Here is a 14,857-nt window from a genome sequence, read left to right as displayed (position 1 = left end):
AACTCGGATTTAAAAAGAAAGGCGAGGAAAAGTCCCAGCCCCTTGCCTGCGCGGTCAGGAGGAAGGGAGGGCGGCCGGCGCGGCGGGCCGGGTGCGGGTGCCGGTGTCGGCGGCCGCGGGGCGCCTGGATGCGCGGGCTGTAGGGTGTCGGGCATGGCCGACAAGCGGCGGTCCTCGCCAGGCACCACCATGAGCCTCAAGGCTCACGCCTTCTCCGTGGAGGCTCTCATCGGGGCCGAGAAGCAGCAACAGCAGCAGCCGCAGCCGCCGCCGCGGCAGCCCAAGCGGCGGAAACTGGGCGGCGAAGACGAGGCGGCGGAGGACGAAGGGGGCAGCGGCTGCTGCGCCAAGAGCTCCCCCGCCGCTGCCGCTGGCAGGACCTGCGGCGACATGGACCTGGGCTGCGGTGCCCGCGCCCCCGCCGGTGAGTGCCGCCCCGCGCCCCGCCGCTGCCCGCGCCCCCGCTCCTCGGCTGGGCTGGGGCTCCCCTTCCCCAGACGCTACTGCCGCTCTGATTCCCCGTTATTCCTTCTGTCTTTCCACGCTGCATGCGCGCCCGCCACCCCTCCCGCCGGCGCTGGCGGTGGGAGCCCGCGGCGCTCCTCGGCCCCTGCACGGAGCAGGGCGGCTGCCGGCGGGACTGTGGGTGCCGCGGCGCGGGGGAGCGACGGCGGCGGGGCCTGTTTCCCAGGGAAGGAAAAAGCGCTTATACAGTACATGAATGTACGTGTGCTGCTAAGAGTGCATATGCAACTACGTATATAACTATGTATGTATATACATATATATACACACACACACGACGCACATATATGTGCGTGCAAATAACTGTGTGTGGAGGGGAGCGCCGTTTCACGCTGCGGGGGCAGAAGTCCGTGGCCAAACGAAATGCGTCGCCAGCTCCGCACCGCGGACTCGCTGCCGCCCGCCTCGGCCCGGGCCGGGGGGGTGGTTCGTCCCCGAGCTGCGCGTCGGGGATCCCCCGGCAGCCCGGCCGTCCTGGGGCGGCCCCGGCACTCGAGTCAACTCCCGCCCCGCAGCCAAGGATACGGCCCGGGCCCGCTCCGGCGCACTCGGTCGCTGCCGCGGGGCGGGCGCGGCCTCGGGTCGGCCGGGGCTGAGGGAGCCTCCTGGTCGCGGGGTCCGCGCTCCCCCGGCCCTCTCGCTTCCTCCGCTCTCTCCGCAGGCGGCTGCGAGGAGGGTTTCCTGGCGGCCTCCCCTCCTGCCTCCCCCGGCGGCTCCCCCAAGGGCTCGAGGCCCGGGTCGCCGCTGCCCACGCCGCAGGCGCCGCGGGTGGACCTGCAGGGCGCCGAGCTCTGGAAGCGCTTCCACGAGATCGGCACCGAGATGATCATCACCAAGGCGGGAAGGTAACGGGCACCGCGGGGCCGCCACCCGCGCTCTCCCGGGGCGGGCGGGCACATCAAAGCGGGAGAAAACCGGGGGAACCCCCAGATTTACGAGGCAGGTAGATGGCGATAATATTGGATGGGCACGGGAGCATGCGGAGTTTCGGGTTTCCTGTTCATTAGGGCGAGGTCTGGGAGTGCCGTGCCCTTCTGGAGGGAAGCTTTTTCCGTTTCCAGGGGATACACATGGTAAAAACCTGGGTAGTATAAAAGTATCTGAACTTATTAGAAATTAGAAAAACATATTTTATTGAATCCATATGCTACCGTCTACATTTTCAGAGGGGCTTTATTAATGATTGAAACGCATTCTTAAACAGCACAAAGCAACATTTGTCTTTAAGAGAGTCCAGTCGGAGATTTTTTGTTTTATCTTACAGGTGCACTGAAATAACAGCAAAAACCAGTTAACCACAGTCAGGTTTTTACCCTCCTACTTGTTCAGAAATGACGGAGATAAGATTTTTGTTTCCAGTAACGACTTTTAATTGATTTTTATAGATATGTATATACATATATATATTTTTTTTAGGACAGCAGCAAATACTAAATAAACTGGAATAGCTTTCATGTTTATAAAATACAGAAAAGTATTTTATTAGCTTGCAGTCAGGTAGTCAGCTCATCAGTAGGATATTGGTTTTTTAAATTTGACTTCAAGAATGAAGTTTTCTGATAAAAGGCATGCCAAGCTAAGAAGGGCATTTTTATGTTAAAATCACCTCATTGGTTAATTAATCCATTTTCTCCAAAGAAGGGTCTAAATCTTCAACGTTTGGGTTGTGATCTTTTTTGTTTTGTTTTAGTGTTGCTTTGGGAGATTTCTGGTGGTGGTGGTGAGTTAGTTTGTTGGGTTTTTTTTCCCTCCCAGAAATGAGCTCGTAGTTTCGTTTCTGCTTTCAATAAAGAAGTTTTACTATACCTTTCAAAGACAGAGTAGCTCTCGCACTTCACCTTTAGTAAGTTGCAGACAGGAAGTCCCGTCTCAATAAAGACCATATTGTTGGGTTACAGCATGGCACATTGGCTTTTATAACTGCATCCTTACGGTGTCATAATTGTATCACCGTGCATTTAGCTTTCTAATTTGCTGAAACTGGAACGATTCACCATTTTCTACTATGAGTTGAATCTTCAGTGGCAATTTGCCTTTCTGTACGACTTGATCTTCCTGGGTGGAGGTGGTGTTTGCATATCTCCAGGAATACATTTCTAGCTAATATCTCAAACGGGCTTTAAATGCGTGTACTGCTAAGGTAAAGTCTCAAAACCAAATGATTTACTGTCTAACAATAAAGTTGAAATGATGTGGTAATAGCTCTACTCCCAAAGCGTATCCCCAAACATACGAAGCATTGTTTGAGTAAATGCACTTTAGAAATCTGTTTTGACATATCGAATGGGCCATTTCATGGCTATGTAACTATAATCGTCCAAAAGGACTCTGTAGGCTAAAAGGAAGAACGAGAAAAATCCCACGAAGCGGTTACTTTTCCTAAACAACCATTCCCGAGTCTGTTTCGTATTAAAAATGACCTCTCTCTTTCCATGTTCAGGCGGATGTTTCCCGCGATGAGAGTGAAGATCTCAGGTTTAGACCCACATCAGCAGTATTATATTGCTATGGATATTGTGCCAGTGGATAACAAAAGATACAGGTATGGTGACTTTCAGGCAAAAAATATCTGATGCAAGCCATAGGGAGCAGATAGGGAAGAAAACGTTAACACGATATAAATTACCAAAAGATCATGTTTAACTCTCTGTAAAGATTTTTATTTTCATCCTAGTGCATTTAAAAAAAAAGACACAAAAACATTGCACCAAGTGTGCAAAAGCAACTAACGTTTCTGTTGAAGCTCTTTACAATACATTTGCCTCACATTGTGTATGTACTGTTGGCAGATGCTTGGGTTTTGGCTCTCAGAGTGCAGTTCTAGTGTGGTCAGGAAATGTTACCATATTATATTCCTCATTCTGTTTGTGGGAATTATTTTCTATTAACAAATAAATAAGAAAATGTACATTTTCTAGTGCTTTCATTGGCATTAACATTAATAATATTAATAGTATGGATGTCTGATTTAACTATGTATAAGTTTTCTTTGTCGTGCTTCAAATTGATTATATAATTTAATTTAAAATTTATTTATCACTGAGATATTTGGTTCCTTAGATTAAAAAAGGGTAATGTTTCTAATTACTGTTTTTTAAAGAATTAATGGTATTATTGTCTGAAAAATAATGTGAGGAACCAAAGAGGCTGTTCTTCAAACATTTAGGAGTAGGAAAAGCTGAAGCTCTCACTGTTTCGACGGTAGTCTTTTGAGGGAGCTAGTTAGACACTGCAGAAACCTCTGATGCTGTAGAAATGTTTGCAGGATTGAGCCCGCAGCAGTTACTGTTGTGAGTTGAAGTTGTTTCGTAGGTGTTGCTTCACAAATGCAATCCCATAGTAGCCAGAGGGAGCCTGGCCAAAGTAGTTCAGTGGAGACAGGATCAGGTCTTTACCAATTGCTGGTTTGATTGTTTTAACCTATACTTAGTATAATGTAGGGAAAACCACTGCAGATTTAATTGTAGAACTAGAAATATTTTAGACCAAGACTAAAAGGTTGGTTCTGCAGGAATGCTGCCTTGTTTCCTAACCAAACACTGCCTTGTGTTTTTCCTGTACTTACCTCATTGACTACTATTTTGTTATTTTCTTGTGTGGTGTATAAGATCTTAGGACCATTTTAGATTTTATGTTTTTCAAAAAGGGACAGATAGCAGTGCTAAGGATGCCCAGCATATACGGTTAGGGGAGACTTTACTGACTGTACCATAGAGGAAGAATGCCTTTTTTCTTTGGACCAATGCAGTACAGTTCAAATGAAAATCCTTTTCTTGCCTTGTGTTGCATGTGTGTATTTACTTAACAATCTAAACATATAATTCCTAGAAGGTCTGAGCACTTCCTAAATTCACAGAAAAAACAATGTAATAATTTCAAATTAATTGAAATGTTAATATTAAAAATTAAAAGCAGTTATATTGAATATGAGTTATTTAAACCTAATTTCATTTAAAATAATTACAGTCATAATGACCTACACTGTCTGCCCAATATGATACGTGGTGCTCAGATAGCTGAAGTAACTTAACAAGAGTTGTATGAAGGGCAGTATTTTCTTAGTTGACAGATATAAATTTCTGTAGTTATGTAGTAACCACACTTTTCGCTATTTTGCTAAATATTAATATTTTACAATTTTACTTGATGTAAAGTTCATTCTTTACTGTGCTTTTTACTGCTGACTGTTAGTTTAACACTGGCTGTTTGTGCAGCATCACAAACTGTCTTGCAGATTTTTAAATTTCATAGACATGACAGCAGTTACATGGAGCCTAGTCTTTAGCTGACAAAGCAGATATCAAAACTAAATGTAAATGAAGAAAATTATATCTAGGTACGGATTTTTAGGAAAACTGGACATTGTAAATACTTGGAAGCTTAAGTTGTTGCTCAAAATGTTTTATGTGTATTTATAACTTTATTTACTTTTGTGGGGAAAGCATATAAACCAAGAAATACAAAATAAATGGAAAATGTTATAACAGTGATCTGGGGCTGAGAATTTGTCCCCAGGAGAGAATTTCACCACCATTCCAGATCTTAGTTATGCAGTTTGATCTGAATTGTATGGACCGATACATGCACTGGATCACTCTGTTTTTTGTTCCAATTATGTTGTTTTTCTATTAAAGAGCTGAATTGAACAAATATGTTTGATAAAGTCTTTCTTGTTTTTATTAAAAATATAGCTGAATTACTGGAATTTTACTGTACTTGAATAAAATAACTTTCAATTAGTGCTTTTTAAATTGCTCTGTGAAATGTCCGCCTTCAAAATAAATCTTCTACCAAAGTAGGCGCTATTTTTACTATAAAATTACTTTGTCAGCATTGGCCTATCAAATGAAATACAGACTCTGTGTTTTCATTTTTAAGCCTTTATGCAATACTATTCAAGGCAATTAATATGGTCTGTGGAAATATCAGGAGCATAGTTTGACATACTTTCATTATTTTTCCCAATCATAGTGTTCTTTCCCTTCAATGGCTTTATTTATAGACTCTTATATTAGACTCAACATGTTAAATCTTCCAAATATGGAATTACTACTCGATTTGATAAATGAAGGACCAGATTCTTCCCTCTTTGCTGATGCCTATTCAGAGCAGAGCTGTAGCAATCAATGAACTGACACCAGCTTAAAGCTCAATGTGGAGTATTAAGACTGATTGATTTTAGGAAGACTTAGGTCAAATCAGAGCATGGTTTTTAACCTTGTTTTTGCAGGTGCCAGAACTATGTTTTGAAACTAAAACAATTACTTTTATTTACGTAGAATTATGTCCTTTCATGTTTTGATAATTGATGGGTTCATGCTGTATGCAAGGGCCCTAATGTATTAATACTGAATGGATCTGATGGATTATTTTGTGGTTATAGGTATTTGTTTTCCTTTTGTAGGTATGTTTATCATAGCTCCAAGTGGATGGTCGCTGGTAATGCTGACTCCCCAGTACCGCCTCGCGTTTATATTCATCCTGATTCACCCGCTTCTGGGGAGACATGGATGAGACAAGTGATCAGCTTTGACAAACTGAAGCTTACCAATAACGAGCTGGATGATCAAGGGCATGTGAGTACTTGCTCTTCTGCAGTATTATATGTAGGCTCATTGGTCAGCCCTGAAAGGCTCTGGCGTACAGCTTCAGGGTGCCAGAAATAGGCTTGACTTTTCAAAGTTATTTTGGAATTTTACTGTCCAGGTCTAAAATCTGCTTATTTTCTGCTCCGATAATTAACTGCTTATTAGAGCCTGCTGTTTTACTCCCCCGCCCTCAAAAACAGAACTCCTTCTGCACAGTAAGACTTTACAAGGTTAAATTGCCTAATACAAAGGGGCAGAATTGCTCTCATGTTTTCCCACCGCGCGTTTTACTTGCAACTTCTGCTCTGATCGAAAAGGACGCTTAAATTCACAAGTGGCTAGAAGAAACATTAATAGTGTGTAATAACTTCACATGAATAAAAATACACTTAAGTATTTTCTTAACCTAAACATTTGTGTGAAATCCCATGAGGTGTTAATAATTGCAGTCAAAAACGAACAACATGGGAGCTGGGTTTGCTCCGATGATGATTTATTACATACCTTATGAAGCAAGACCCTTTCACAGCTGAGGCTCATTACTTCTGAAAAAACTGGCGAAGACGTATGCAGTATGAGTGTTCTGTTTGCAAGTTCTAAATTGTTTAGTTATGACATTATCTAATGTGACAAAATGTGTTATGTTAATATTTCCTTTTCTCTTCGAAACTGTTGAAACATGACAGATGTAAGCCAGTATCATTCCAGCAATCCCTAAAATAGTTTTACTTGACACCTTAAGAAATAATTAAAAAGGGAGAATTGTTTTTAGTCAGGATGAAGTCTTTGATTTTACAAACTCCCATAATAAATGGCAAATGTTGGCATCCTTTCAGAAGGAGCATCAAGTTCCAAATGGTAGAGTTTTAAGATGTTGGAGGCAAGTTTCGAGACAGGATGTGGATTCCATTTTCCTTAGCATAACCCGATTTATTAACCAGGATAGTTTCTGCTTCAAGGAAGGGAGTGAAAGAAAACATGCCTGGAACAGAGTACAAAGATACTATATGCATCTTTTTGTATAGCTGTAACTCTGTGACATTGAGCCAGGTATTTTGTTAATGCATAGTCTGAGATTTTTTCCCCCATTGTGTTTGCAGATGAGATTAACAAAGGCAGGAATATAAGAGAGTGGCTGAGCTGAGGTAGCATAACGATAACAAAGATAAAAAGCCTTCCACTTGTATAATAATATTCATAATTTTATTTCATTCTTCCTTTAAAGAAATGTGGGGGTATTCATGTCTCTTACGTTAGCAGTGCTTTTCTTTAGGCTAGTAAGGAAGATGTTTTATATTGCTTCTTTCCAGAATTACAGTTAGGGAGTGTTATTTGGCAGTGTCCATTTGAGTCAGGATTAGCACACTAAGTTCCCTTAGTTTCCCCAGCATTTGTGTATTTGTGACTCCTCTTGAGTGGGAGTTGCTTTCTCTGAGTTGAGAGTCTATTATAAGGGCTCTAAAAGTGAAGTGGATGCAAATGGGTAAAGTGTTGCTTTTCCAGCAGTGAGCAGGCCTGGTGTACTGCCTCATTTCAGGAGGGTGATACATGGGTACTGTGGTCTACCCGTGCACTTGCAGTTGCAAACTGCCCTGTGATGAAATCTTAGCTATGCAGAGAATTGTATTACTGTATTTTTCCATTCTAGATTTTAGCTTTGTTGTTGCTCTGAACCGAAACCTGTGTAGTGTATGCAGCACACCATTATTCATAATATGAGAGGATATAAATTTTCTGGTCTTTAGTTAAGTATTTTGACTTGGAAATGAGTGAAGCAAAACCCGAGTGCAGCGATTTGAGACACATTGAACTGATTCAGAGCTACGGCAGTGTCCCTCCTCCCCAAAGTAGAAATTTAAGTATTAAAATAAAAGGACAAAAGAAGGATGACTGTAAAATAATTTCATATTTCTCAAATCTGGGAAATTGCAAACATGTCATTCATAATTACCAGAAAAGGCAAAAGCAGAAAGCAGAAAAGTGTCTTTTCCAATGGGTACATTTTTTCTTTTAAAGCTATGGCAGTGTGGAATGCTGTATTGAAAAAGCTGTGTAGCCTCTGAATGCCTCTGGCAATAATGGAAAACGAATAATCATATTTTGTGATGAATATGAAAAGCAATTGTTTCTCATAAGCAGGAAGGAACCATTTCTCTCAAGAGGCTACCAGGGGAGGGATGAGGAATTAGAAGAACCAGGGGTCAAGGCTCTACTGCCCCTCCAATATTTGTTCTTACATTAAATGTTCTGACTCTTCCACTCCTGTATGTGACACGAAGTATATTTTATATTATTAGAAAGTGAGTTTTTTCCTCTCCTTCTTAGGCAAAGTGGCTCAGAGAAACCTTGGTGGGGTCTCTACCAAGCGGTGTTGGGCTTTAACTGTAGTTCTTTGGGTGTGCTTTCCCTGCTCTCTGGTTCTGGCAATTTAATCCTTGCTGAAATTGTTCCTTTATTCTTCCTGTGCTCCTCAAAGGCATAAGCCTTTGCAGAATTTTTGTGTTAAAATCGATGGAGTTGGTTTTGGTCTTGTAGGCATTGAGGTAGGGAGCTTGCATGACATCAATCCAGAGCCCTTTTACCTATGTTAGAGTATTAACCGTCAGAATCTGTGAGAGAAGTGACCCATATTCATGGGAACGGGGACAGTATTTGCAAACAGGCACTGAGTAGTATTCTTAAGCAATATTTATGTTGTGGTAGTAGTTCCAGGTGGCCAGCTGCCCTTGCATTGTATTGCTCAGAGGTTAGCATCTTGTGAAAGGAGATCAGCCATCTCTAAGATGACTTGCTTTGCTGCTCAAGTGCTTTCCAGTCTCCTTGTTGCCTGCTGCTGTTTTCAACAGTATTTTGAGTGGGAGTTTGTGCGGATGCAATTTTATAGCTATGTTTTGAGGAGAGATTTTGAAGTACATCTGCATATAGGACACTCTGATGTATGGGTTTCACTTGCAGGCTTGAGAAGATCAAGCAAAATTTGTAAGGATGTGTTTTCCTTGTGTGTTTTTGATCTCAAAAGAAAGTTCCAGAGTGAATTCCCTACTTTGGAAATACTGTGTTCTTATAGAGGCATTAAGACACACACTGTGGCTTTTGTGTCTTTCATCTAAATAGTGATGGCAAGGAAAAGTAAAGCTGGATTTTGCAGTTGTCACTGAGAAGTGGAGTAGTTCATGGTCTGGATGCTCTTTTTTAATGCCTTTCATCCCTCTCTCATTTGTGGACTAAGTGCTGCATTGTAAAAGCAGTCTCTCCCTCCGGCTGGTTAGAGCTGGCTCATTTTTCTGTTTCAATGCAGTTTTTAATCTGAATTTCAGTAGAGGGGAAAAGTCAATATTTTTTATGCTATTTTCCATGCTTTTCAACTGAATATTTTTTGATGCAGAGGAACATCTTTTAAGTTCTAGTGAAAATGAGGCTGTTAGCGTGTTAATTGTTCCTTGGTGGTTGGGGTGGTTTTTTTTCCCCATTTGAAAGTGGGGCGAGGCTGGAAGCAGAGGCGGACTGTTACTCTGCCCAGACTTGGCTCCAAGTAGTGAGCTCTGCTTACAGTCAGTGGGTAGTTATATATTCTTGTCACAATGAAAAGCTGTGAAACAGCATTTGCACTTGCAGATTTTTTCCTAGTCAGGAGGAAATCCATGCTTCTCAGCCCCACACTTCCCTGACTGCAGAAAGACTGATTACATGTGCTTTGGAAAGAGGATGAAAGAGGATTTTTAGTAAAACCAGCAGCAAGGACCATGCTGGTGGTGGGGGGAGGTAACTGTGAAGTCTTGGCACTGCGAACCTGCCTGAGGATTGGCATCTCCCCTGTGAAGGAGCATTCGGCTCTCACTTGTTCTGGCTGTGATGATTGTGCTCATGGTCAGCTCTGAGGCCTCATCGTGGCAGCAGCTCTCAAAAGCCATGTTGCAAAGGTAATCCCAGTTTTGTGCGTGTACAGGTGCTTTTGGTCACCTTTGCTCTGCCACCTACCTGTGGTCTCCCTGCTGCGGCGTTTTCCGTCTGATAATGATTTCTTGGCAGCTGCTGTGGCCAAAGTTTAATTTTACTTTTGATGGGAGAGGTTTATTTCCCCATGAAGTTTTTTTGGTCTTGCCCTATGAGGAGTTTATAGAGAGAGGCAGACTTTTCAACTGTGAGTTGAAAGTAATGCCAGTTCATGTTTGGGAACACAGTGGGACTTCTGATTGGTGTTTTTGTTATTGGATTTTAAGGCTATGAAGGGAAAGTTGCTGTTTCTGAAGCTAAACTGTTAGATCCCGTTTGTGCTTTTAAATGTGCAAGCACTGTGAAATGAAAAGCCGGAATCTCCTTTTCCTTAGCTTCTTCTTTGCAGTAGCTTTAGGTGATGCTTAGAATAATATAGCTAAACTGTTTTCCGAGTGGATGTTTCATCTCCCTCTCCTTTTATGTCCTATCTTCGTAGTGTTGCTCTTTAATTCACCAGGGCTTTGCAGTTATGTATTATTTATTTAGAATTCAGAGTCCTTCTGATCATTAACAAAGATTCCATCATTATAAGGCATAGTACAAAATCAGTTAAAAAAATTTATTGCTTTGAATTTGCTAGCTACCAGCAGTGTGTCAATGCAGGAAATTTTAGTATAGGACAGAGGCCAGACAGGTTGCTCTTAAGAATGCCACAGATCAGTTTAGCTGTAATAGCCGCCCAGATAAGCAGTGGGAGGTGTTCCTCTCCGTGCTTCTTTGATTTCCCTTGTTCTTCTTTGATTTCCCTTGTTCTGCTACGTGAGCAGAGCTGTTTGTAGCTGCCAGGGTTATCACTGCTCTGTGGGCAAGTGGTGATTTGCACCACAGAGTTGATGGGGTCAATCAGTTTGTGTGGGAGCGGAACATGGCATGCTCAGTGGCACCCAGGCAAATGGCAAGGCAAATAGCAGTGGGTTTGAACAGTGAAACATCTTTCATTGATCATTTCTTTTTCTGTTGCACCAGTATGTCCTGTGGTATCATTGGATATTCATAGTAAAACAGGGTCAGGAATGTCCTGTCCTCTCTGCATTTTCATTTTGTAGATATTTGCCAGTGGAGAGTTGAAATGAGTGTTGTAAAAGAGAATACACGTTTGCATGATAAAAAAATCTTGCTCTGTTCAAGAAACTGGAAAAAGGCTTCATATGAGAACATCCATAGGGCACTCCCTGAGCAAATTAATTGGAGCCTGTGATGTCATTTTCAAAACCTTACTCACAGGCTAATAAAACCCCTGATTATGCAGAAACTTGGCTTATCCAAAACGGGGTCATGTCATCTGGCCAGGACCAAGTGTATTAAACTCTAGTTTATCCAAATATATGTAATGTCCTCTATATCATTTGGATGAATGAACTTCCATGGTGTGTAGCATAGGGGCTCTGTTGAGTACTTGTGCACACGCACATTCTGAGGCTACTCAAGGAGCAGGAAATTAAAAAGCTTCCCCAGAATGTTGATTAGTGGTTCCACAGGCCAATAGCCATAGGACTATTTATTTATTGAGTTACTAATTTCTTAAGGCTTCCAAAAATAATAGTTGAACTTCCAATTTATTTTTTTCTTGAAATCTTCTATTTTAATAGTGATTAGCTGAAGTGGAGTAAAATATAGGAAAAATTCTGTATTTTAAATCTCCTCTAAAATTTAGGTGCAGTACCAAAAGGTTTTTTTGTGTTTAATTTTATGCATTATGAGTTCATATACTTCTATAATTTATTTTTGATTTTTTTGTATGCTGGGAGGGGTTTGTTAATGGATATTCATTGTCTGTATTATCAGTCTAGTTGTTATTAACACTTTAGGGGTTTGGATTATTTTGGTATCATTTTACTCTCGAGTTTATGCTTCTTCAGAATGTGAGAGTCTCAGCTTGTGTTCCAGACAAGATTTGTTTCTAGCCTTTGGGATATAAGGAGAAAATATTGCTCCACTAGCGTATCCCAGAGGTTTCAAAAACAAAAGACAAATTTCTGCTGCTGTTAATCTGTTAGATCAAATTCAGACTTCAGTGGAAAAAAGTGACAAAAGTTTGATAATTCCAGTGGGACCTGGACTTCACTCCCGATTTGTCTTTTTTTTTTCTTTTTTTTTTTTTTTTTTTTTTTTTTTTTTTTTTTTTTTTTTTTTTTGGAGTCAGTTTCAATCAAGGCAGTCTCTGAATTTGGAGTCGTAATTTTTAAATACTTAGGGTTGGCAATAACATAAATGCACAAGGATTAGACTACTGTAATAAGAACCTTCAGAGGTTAAAGAAAACATTTCATTTCCAGTAAGTGGCATGGTAAACACATACCGTTCATCTGTTCCAAAAAGCTATTAGTCTTGTAACAGCAGGGCGTCGTTTCTAATAAATGTTATCTTTTTCCTTTCACTACTGCATAGATTATCCTTCACTCTATGCATAAATATCAGCCTCGTGTCCACGTCATCCGAAAAGACTGTGGTGATGATCTGTCCCCTGTCAAGCCTATCCCTTCAGGAGAAGGCGTGAAAGCCTTCTCCTTTCCGGAGACAGTTTTCACTACTGTCACAGCATACCAAAATCAACAGGTAATTTGGGCTATCTGCTTGGCACTTTCCAGGCTTTTCAGAGCAGACCAGGGACGTAAGAGATGGGAGAAAAGCAGATACTTTTATTATACTACTTATTAAAATAAAGTTGTGTAAACATTTTTTGTGCTGCAAGCAGCTTTCGCTGGTAGCATTGCAGCAGCGCCTGGAGGCTATAGCTGAGACTTGAGGCCACATGGGCTAGATGCTGTATGTAAAAAATCATTGTTATTATGGGGTTCACACAGTCTAATTATCCTGTCTAATGGTGTCTTAATTATAAATACAACATTGAAGAACAAGGCAAAGAGCAATGTAATTTTTAAAGGGGTTTCTGTACCTTTAAGTGTAGATACATGTCTGGATAGAACTTTTAAAGCACTTTTATTCCTGACTCCAGTGCTTTCACAATTCCCAGGTCCTTAACAGAGGTCTAAAGAAAGTTACAGTCATTTTCATTAACTGCATTCAGCTTATATTATTAATGGCAATTTATCTGGGTCCAAAGTAAACTGCAGGTTGCATCACTCCAATGTTTGGCTCTTATTACCACTTGTTTAAGTGTTAGCATACATAGTGACATCATAGTTAGTGCTGTGACATTTTATTAATTCCATGTAAGTATTTTTTGAAATTATATATACATTGATATCTTTACAAACGGAAGAGTAGGAGAACTGTGTAATTACTGAAATATAATTATTTGGTGCCTTTCCGATTTTTTTCAAATAAATTACAAGTATTTGGAGTAGGGAGTGTTTTGCTGGGGTATTTTTGTTTGTTTGGGTGTGGGGTGGTGGTGGTGGTGTTGGTTTTGGTTTTGGGGTTTTTTTTGTGGAGGATAGTAACCTGGAGATAATATCTTTTTTCACATTTTCTTCTTGACCCGTACAGAATTAAAAATTTAGTTTAAATTTTATTGCAGTTAGGCAGTATACTCTCTTGGGTGAAGAATGACATTTGCTGGAAGATTTTGCTCAATAGTTCCAGCCTGCCACTTGGCAGCATTGAATACGTGTTAATTTCTCTGGGGATCTGCAAAAGTAGTGATCAGAAAACTGGACCTTATTTTACTATGTTTCAGGACAACCATCTTAAACCATGCAAATGTGAAGATGTTTCTACTGTCAGCTTAATTCTTTCAGAAGAGTCATTTTATGTGCTCTTCAGCTGAATTTACAGGTAATAATTTCTCTAATCATATTCACAGATAACTCGTCTGAAGATTGATAGGAATCCATTCGCCAAAGGGTTTAGAGATTCGGGTCGTAACAGGTAGGTGTTGGGAAGGACGTGGGCTTGTTACTGCTCACAGGCTCACAGAATCACTTTGTGAAGGCTGTTCAAGGTGAATATGTGTATCTACAGACAAACTAATTTGAGAACTCAGACTCCTGGAGGGAGCACTTAGATTTCCCAGCAATGTTCTCTGTGGTGAGCTCTCATTCCTGCTCCTCTGACCATCTAGGTCAAAAACAGGCTGGCACTCGGCTTGACGCATGTACTCAAGTTTCCTTTCAGTGTAAGCAGTGACATACCATGAAGGCTGCAAATGGAATTAGTGCATGCTCGGGTCTGTGATTTCAGGCTGCTCTTGAAATCTCCTCTTTCTCCTGGCTGGAGATACAAATTGCAAATACCATTGTCAAACTATAAGCCCAGGTTCTCTTGCATGTAAGTGGCATGGATGAATGGCTTGTTGTTTTCTCTTAAAAACTAAGTTGGTTTGTGCAGTAACCTTATGTTTAGTACACTTGCACAGGAGGTGGGAGACCTGTGTTCAAGTGTCTATTTAGTCTAAGGAGTTTTAAATCCACTTCCTAGGTGAATGCCTTTCCTAGAAGGCTATAAAAGACTTTGAAATAAGGATGGTTTCCATTTCTTCTGTTGTGGATGGACTGATTAATTGCTTGTTCTCTCTTGATCTGTGAATCTTTGAAAATAGCAATGGGAAATCTGAGTAGTGCAGAGTGCAGACTTGGGTCTAGTCCGGGCTGCCAGTGCTGATGAGGTATTTTATCCGAAGACTGTTTAATGCAAACTACTTAAGCCTGCTATGAATTGTATGTTAAACCGTTTCAGCTAAAAAAGGCAGTGTTTCATTATGGTGTATATTGTACATCAGCTCCAGTGACCACATTGCATTTGGTGTCTACAGCTGCTATATTTATGCCCTAGCCCTGCATGGAAAG

At 41.2% G+C, this 14,857-nt stretch overlaps 1 protein-coding gene across 2 annotated transcripts in view; it reads left to right on the top strand.

Annotated features, from left to right (window-relative positions):
- The first annotated feature begins 153 nt into the window (after positions 1 to 153).
- Positions 154 to 14,857, top strand: part of TBX18 (T-box 18) — a 28,565-nt gene continuing 13,861 nt past the window's right edge. For both annotated transcript variants that reach the window (XM_027645072.1, XM_027645071.1), the window contains exons 1-6: positions 154 to 424; positions 1,187 to 1,370; positions 2,966 to 3,067; positions 5,930 to 6,101; positions 12,498 to 12,665; positions 13,876 to 13,940. In XM_027645072.1, coding sequence (XP_027500873.1) covers positions 154 to 424; positions 1,187 to 1,370; positions 2,966 to 3,067; positions 5,930 to 6,101; positions 12,498 to 12,665; positions 13,876 to 13,940 — 962 coding nt within the window. The remainder of the gene's footprint in view (positions 425 to 1,186; positions 1,371 to 2,965; positions 3,068 to 5,929; positions 6,102 to 12,497; positions 12,666 to 13,875; positions 13,941 to 14,857) is intronic.

This window comes from Corapipo altera, unplaced genomic scaffold, assembly GCF_003945725.1.
Source record: "Corapipo altera isolate COAL_440 unplaced genomic scaffold, ASM394572v1 2, whole genome shotgun sequence".
Lineage (NCBI taxonomy): Eukaryota > Metazoa > Chordata > Aves > Passeriformes > Pipridae > Corapipo > Corapipo altera.
Note: the sequence above shows the minus strand (reverse complement) of the source record. Positions and strands in the feature narration are given on the sequence as shown.